We start from the raw sequence: 7,624 nt of genomic DNA, 5'->3' as shown, positions 1-7,624 counted from the left end.
GGCTATTCCACATCGGAATGGCTCAACAGATAACAAATCAGGTCCTTTATCACTGTGGCTAGAAGACCCCAATGAAAAACAGGCTGTTTCGATTCCTCCGGGAAAATCGGATAGTATTCCGATAAAAAATCGGTATAGTGTGACCGGGCCTTTACATTTAACTTTTCTTTGTGCCTGTGTTGTTTATACAAAGATTTCATAAGTAGGCATATACAGGCACACGCTTTCAAGAACGAAAGAAAGAATACAGTCCAAAACAAATATTAGCATTTCTTTACACAGAACATATTACTAGGTTAAATGGTTTTCACATAAGCCTTGTATATTCCTGACTTTTCTCAATGGCATATATGCAATTATCAGTAACTCTACATATTACTGCTATTCCAAAGTGGTAAAACTGCACATGCAAAAGATACGTACACACATGTATATGAATATATTGTGTTCTTATTATTAATTTTTTTTGTTCAATTTTGCTTTTTACAGAAATGGTTACATTTTGTGAGGGGAAATAAAAATAGGAAAGCTACTTCAGTGCCTAGGAGTTGGGATCGGGTGAATTTGGTCACAGAGCTGCTTTGAAATCTCTTAGGGCATGGGAAGACTTTCACTTTTGCCAACCAAGAATTTGAAATGTAAATCATGAAGAAATGATTCATATGTAAAATATATTTAAGAAAAAGCCATATATAGAAAATCCCTGTAGTACTTCATCTCTTGAAACCCAGACCTCCCACGATCATGACCTAAACATCTAAAAGTCTTGTCAAGTATCAGCACTACCCCTATACATTAACAGGGATGTGCCCAAGCTGGGCGGCCCCGCCCAGCACTTAAAATTACCGCCCAGCACTGTCTTAAACATCGTGAATCCCGCCCAGCACTATTTTCATCTAAAATCCCAACATTCCTAACAATATATTTCACACAAAAAATTTAAAATGTAAATTGCTAGCAAAACTAGTGTATGTGCTTAAAAAGCTACACAAGTGCCAGCATTTGGCATCTGAACACCTTCAAAAATCTCAAAGGGGAGGGAGACACCCCCTCCCCCTTAGACCCTCCCCCAGGACGGCGATCAGTATACCCGGCACTCAGGAAATCCTGGGCACATCCCTGCATTAACCATACTCTTCAGGAGTGCCACAAATTTTGAAGGAATGTTTATTTGTTATTACATATATATTCTACCATATATTACATATATTCTACCAGAAACCCATTCAGATTTGCATTAGGACTCTGATCTGACCATTGACCTGCATGCATTTGAACCCTTGAGTATCTGTAAGATTGCTTTACAGTATTATCAACTTTCTTTGTCTTGAGAAAATAGTTTGCATGGCCATTAACATTCCATCAACCTAATTTGGAGAGAGTTACAGAAATTATCCAAATCTGTTTATACCAGTGGTTGTACAGTGTCTCTCCACTCCAGATGGGGGTGGGAGGAGGAACTACCTGCTTCATGTTCACAGCAAATGTTTTTTTTTATGTTACAAAGACACAAAACCATTCATGTGTCATACATGACAGTCGATGATTTCCAAAAATGATACTGCAGAGATATGTGATGTCTTCCTTAGACTCTTTACTACCTTCCATGAAAACTCTGTTCATGCTTGCAGATTTGTAACTCCAACTGTATTTTGAATTAGACTTTGATTTGCCCTATGATGGATGCAATGTTTAGTAGTTTTCACTACAAGATTCATCATCACCAGTCTTTCCCTCTTCTGTGGTCATCTAGGGAGAATAAAGAGATCTAATTTTTAAGAGAAAGTCTCTCAGAAAACACATCGTTCTTTAAGTATCAACTCATGTGTCCCTTCAAAAAAATCCCTAGAAATGCTTTTTAAGCCTCTCATTTTTTAAAAACACACATTCTCAATGTGGAGCCTTAGACCGGGAGCCCAGAGGGTTTGGTTAGCTGGGAAGGTAACCAATTGCCTTGTACATCACAATGTTCACAGTGCATTCCTGTATATGACACCAGACGACTGGCAAACCTGCTGTGGTGGGTGTGGCTGGGAGGGCAACTTTAAATTCACCTAAAAGCTAAACTAGATCAGCTTTCATTGGTTACCCCATCAAAGTAAGTACAATGTGTCAGGTATGGCCCCAAGAGCAACAAATGGCCATCGCCAGTGATTATTTGTGGTGGGGTAGCTTCAACAGTCATCAATAATTGACCCCTCACGGATGGCCTAGGTCAGCTCATGAGGTAACCACTTGAAACCTACTGGAAAATGATGGTTAGGACTTCAGATACAAGGGATGGGCATTTCCAGTAATTTTTATTGGTGGGGTATCCCTGCCAGTGGACCCCCAAACCTCATTGACCTAGGTCAGCTCATGAGGTAACCAGTTGAAAACTACTGGAAATGTTTGGCAGGACTCTATATGTAAGGGATGGGCATTTCCAGTAATTTCTATTGGTGGGGTACCCCTGCCAGTGGACCCCCAAAATGCCCATCCCTCATTGACCTAGGTCAGCTCATGAGGTAACCAGTTGAAAACTACTGGAAAATGATAGGCAGGACTCTATATGTAAGGGATGGGCATTTCCAGTAATTTCTATTAGTGTGGTACCCCTGCCAGTGGACCCCCAAAATGCCCATCCCCCTCATTGACCTAGGTCAGCTCATGAGGTAACCAGTTGAAACCTACTGGAAAATGATAGGTATCACTTCATATGTAAGGGATGGGCATTTCCGGTAATTTATATTGGTGGGCCACCACTGCCAGAGTCCGCCCTCCCCCCCCCCCCTTATTAACCTTTTGGTGAGCTTATGGTGTAACCAATTGAAATCTACTTGAAAATGACAGGTAGGACTCCAGATTTAAGGAGAGTCATTTCCAGTTATTTCCACTGGTGGGGTACCCCTGTCCGTTGTCCCAGCATCTCCAACCACTGTCTCACATTATATTATAGCTCACACCCCAAGAATCCCCGAAACACCCCAGATACAGTGTAACCACTTGTAGCCGGTCAAAAACGCAGTGACGAGGCTTAAATATATTTTTAGGTTTGGGAAGATTACAAGTGGCACCTCCAAATCAGGGTAGGGCCGATTTACTCTGAGATCGTGGGGACAACTCAAAAAGGCGGAATGCTCACACAAAAACAAACAAATAAAGGTAAAGTGGTGTGTTTACGATGCACATGGACGTTGTATTAATATCAATGGGGTTACTTAAGGTTATATGTGAAATTATATAAATGGGTGTAACTTACATATCTCGGAACTCTTACTTCTTATAACGACTCCACTGAACTTAATGAAAAATAATACTTATCAGTCCCAACGAAAATAATAACAAAATCGCGGCGCGGGTCGACCGAATACAATTTGAGAACGAAATTGTCTCCTTGGGAAACTTCTAGGGCGGTTCACTTAGTTGGGGACGTCTCTGGATTGGGTGGTTCTCTGGACAGCTCGCTACTCGGGGAAATAACCTCTTGGGGCGTCTCAGCTTGGGGCGTCTCTAGGAGAAACTGTTCATCACTCGGGTTGGGTCATCGCAGGGGTTCACTTCCGGATCCAAACATTGAATTAAAATGGGAATTTATAGTTCAGTTACATCACAACAGAAAATTATATCGTTGCCAGATATTAGTACAGGATGAAATATAGTTCTGCTTCCATTGGTACAGCTCCGGGTGGTACAATTTATTAAATATGAAATTTCCTTGTAAAACAGTTCCAGGCTTTTACTAAAATAGAATATCCATTTGTAGAACAAGCTCCAGGTATTCACTAAACTTCTATAAAAACTCCATGGGTAAATAGCTTCAATTAAGTGTCCATTTAACTTCTAATTAATTTAATACTGGTCGTCTACTCTATTACTGATGAAGTTAGTCTAAGAAAATAATTATGATCTCGTGCCCATCCATTTCAAACTTAATCCTTCCCTTCTTCTCCTATTACTATTACAAACTCAACCCTCCCCCTCTTCTTCTCTAACTACTGTCACTACTGTAACTACTGTAAACTTAACTCGGCATCAGTGTCTTATCTTAATTTCCCCCTACTATGCTACCTTATTCACTCCATCCCATAATAATAAGAATACATCCCATAATAATAAGAATTCATCCCATAATAATAGTACAAGGCAACTCACACATGACCACCTTAAACCAATTAAACACAAAGCTTGGTTCATTGAGTATTCATGATTTAGCCTTTGTCTCAACTTTCCCCCCTCCTACTCTAGACCAGCTTGTCCTCCACTTCCTGGTATCTGAGGTCCAGTGACCAACCAGCTGTCAATTAATACTTAATACATAATTTACCAGACACATTACTTAATTTATGGTGTCCTTTGGTACATTTAAAATAATCATCTATCACCAAAACATTCCTATCTAACCAAACAAAAGTTATAAAATTGTCTATTTAACCCACAATTCTGAAAAGGATAGACTCTTGGAGCCACTCATATATTCCTAGAAAATAGGACCACGCAAAACAATTACTTAGCTTAAGAAAAAGACAGGTCACACAGGGCCACCCGACCACTAACTGTTGCCATGTAGTAGTTAGCAATAAAAGTGAAAATTAAGGGAACTCATAAATCTACCAAGTAAAGGTTATTCATTGTCAAATGAATAAAAACAAAGAAACAAAAGAAAATGATCAAATGAATAAAAACAAAGATAAGAATATGAAAGAAAATGATAACTATACAAAACATTAACCATGTTATGCTCTGGTTACACACTCATAGGTGGCCTCAAATGACTGAGTACAACCTGTGTGGTTATTCAGGAAGTATGTTCTTGACAGTCAACATTCATTACATTCAGCAGTTCTCAAGTGGCCTGTTCAAGTTACGGTAGCTTTACTAATGCCAAGGTGATTGTCAGATTGAAACATGTGGTCCATACCAGTGGCACCAGCCTGTTTCCAGGGGTCAAGGAAAAATATGTTAATCTGGTGAATGATTCACTGTTTGTGATTTTGTTGCCATAACAATTTCTTCTAGCATGGGGACATATTTTGTGAAAAACCATAAAACAATAATCTACGACCTATGATCTGAAACTTGGTTTCTCTGAGAGGACTATATATAAACTCTGATCATTGATCTTTGACCCCTCGATAACCTCTGTGAATAAAAATTCCATGCCATGAAAGAAAAACAGGTATGACTTTTTATAACCCTCCCCTATGTCAGAATGTGTAATAACTCAATGAAGACATATTATCTTAGGTAAAATTTAATTTTATTAGTGTTTTTAGTAAATCGTGGCTAGAATATTTGCATGCAGCATCCTTGATGACACTGTAGCATGATTGGCCAGTCTCGTGTGGGAGTCGCTGGTAGGATTAACTGACTTTGTAAAGGTAAGACATAGTTATATAACAATATTGAATAACTATAGAATATATTAGATTAGTCAGGCCTACATGTAAACTTTGTAGAAGTGAAATTTCCAATGGATAAGTTTAGGTTTAGGCTCAGCTAGCCTACCGCTTCAACCTAGGCTACAGCAGCGCGCGAAATACACAGGGCAGAGTGCGATTTCGCACTGGAAACGCACGTCAACGCAAACAGGAACCTCACCTACAAAAGACTTTCAGTCACGTAATCACGGCTAGAAGCGGTCATCCACCCGCTTCTTGCAAGTAAAAACAGCCACGGATGAGACAAACCCATTGGAGTTAGCCATTGACTTTGTACATGCAGTGAGTTTTCCATGGGGCTGTCGCTCCCCGCCCCCCCCCCCCTCAGAATATGCTTTCTGTCACAAGGTCCCCCTAAACAAGGTCCTTGGAACAGGTGTTACACACACATTTATGCAAATGAGATACTGCAGTTACATAATAAGAGATTCCTTAAGTAGTTCAACTATAGTTCAACTAAGAGAGTTAATTTGATCGACCCCCTGACACTTTCTTTACAATGTTCTTTATGAAATAACGCAGTTTCATAATTCTTGGAGAGAGAGTAGCAACATCCTAGCTTCTTACTCATAGACAATTAACTTTGATTGAGACAACCATTAATTACTGTTGATATTTGGGGTGATAGATAAGGACCTTTTCAAATATGAAATTCCTAAATATTTCAATCCTATGTTTTCCAACTTTTTCAGCCTGATTTTCAGACAAAATATTGGCTACAATTTTGTTAATCCTATATGACTGTAGCCCAGTGCTCAAATTATTATTTTCAATTTTGGTTCTCATTTTGGAGAAAAAAAATCACCCCTTCGTTTCGGGTGATGCTCCTGAACTTTCCAGGGCATAAGTTTGTGCAAGGTTCGTGGCAGATGTGGTGGGAGTCTTGAAGTTTTTCACCAAAAGCGCTCCATTATTATACTTTTAACTAGGCCAAGGGCTGATCCAGAGGAGGTGGGATGGGCGACCACCCAACGAAAAACTCACTGCACAAAGTCAATGGCTAACTCCAACAAGTTTGTCTCATCCGCGGCTGTTTTTACTTGCAAGTAGCGAGTGGGTGACCGCTTCCAGTCGTGATTACGTGACTGAAAGTCTTTTGTAGGGGAGGTTCGTGTTTGCGTTGACAACGTGCATTTCAAGTGCGAAATCGCACTCCGCCCCGTGTATTTCGCGCGCTGCTGTAGCCTAGGTTGAAGCGGTAGGCTAGCCGAGCTTCGCCTAAACTTATCCATTGGAAATATCCCTTCTACAAAGTTTACATGTAGGCCTGACTAAACTAATATATTCTATAATTATTCAATATTGTTATATAACTATGTCTTACCTTTACAAAGTCAGTTAATCCGACCAGCGACTCCCACACGAGACTGGCGAATCATGCTAGTGTCATCAAGGATGCTGCATGCAAATATTCTAGCCACGCTGTACTAAAAACAGTGAATAAATTAGATTTTACCTCTAATAATAGGTCTTCATATAGAGTTATTACACATACTGACATAGGGGAGGGTTATAGTCATAACTTTTTTCTTTCATGACATGGAATTTTTATTCACAGAGGTTATCAAGAGGTCAAAGTCAATGATCAGAGGTCATATAGTCCTCTCAAAGAAACAAAGTTTCAGGTCATAGGTCGTAGATTATTGTTTTATGGTTGTTCACAAAATATGTCCCCATGCTAGAAGAAATTGTTATGGCAACAAAATCACAAACAGTGAATCATTCACCAGATTAACATATTTTTCCTTGACCCCTGGAAACAGGCTGGTGCCACTGGTATGGACCACATGTTTCAATCTGACAATCACCTTGGCATTAGTAAAGCTACAGTAACTTGAACAGGCCACTTGAGAACTGCTGAATGTACTGAACGTTGACTGTCAAGAACATACTTCCTGAATAACCACACGGGTTGTATTCAGTCATTTGAGGCCACTTATGAGTGGTTACACTGTATTTGGGGTGTTTCGGGGATTCTTGGGGTGTGAGCTATAATATAATGTGAGACAGTGGTTGGAGATGTTGGGACAACGGACAGGGGTACCCCACCAGTGGAAATTACTGGAAATTACTCTCCTTAAATCTGGAGTCCTACCTGTCATTTTCAAGTAGATTTCAATTGGTTACACCATAAGCTCACCTAGAGGTTAATAAGGGGGGGGGGGGGAGGGTGGACTCTGACAGTGGTGGCCCACCATTTTAAA

General features: G+C 40.0%; 1 protein-coding gene across 3 annotated transcripts in view; it reads right to left on the bottom strand.

Annotated features, from left to right (window-relative positions):
* Window positions 1–301: 301 nt before the first annotated feature.
* The window catches only part of LOC139960996 (Fanconi anemia group D2 protein-like), a 98,613-nt gene continuing 91,290 nt past the window's right edge, over window positions 302–7,624 (bottom strand). For all 3 annotated transcript variants that reach the window (XM_071959758.1, XM_071959759.1, XM_071959760.1), the window contains one exon: window positions 302–1,749. In XM_071959758.1, the coding sequence (XP_071815859.1) occupies window positions 1,693–1,749 (57 nt within the window). In that variant the 3' untranslated portion in view covers window positions 302–1,692. The remainder of the gene's footprint in view (window positions 1,750–7,624) is intronic.

The sequence above is a fragment of the Apostichopus japonicus genome, chromosome 20 (genome assembly GCF_037975245.1).
Source record: "Apostichopus japonicus isolate 1M-3 chromosome 20, ASM3797524v1, whole genome shotgun sequence".
Taxonomy (NCBI): Eukaryota; Metazoa; Echinodermata; class Holothuroidea; order Aspidochirotida; family Stichopodidae; genus Apostichopus; species Apostichopus japonicus.
This window is presented reverse-complemented; position numbering and strand designations above follow the sequence as displayed.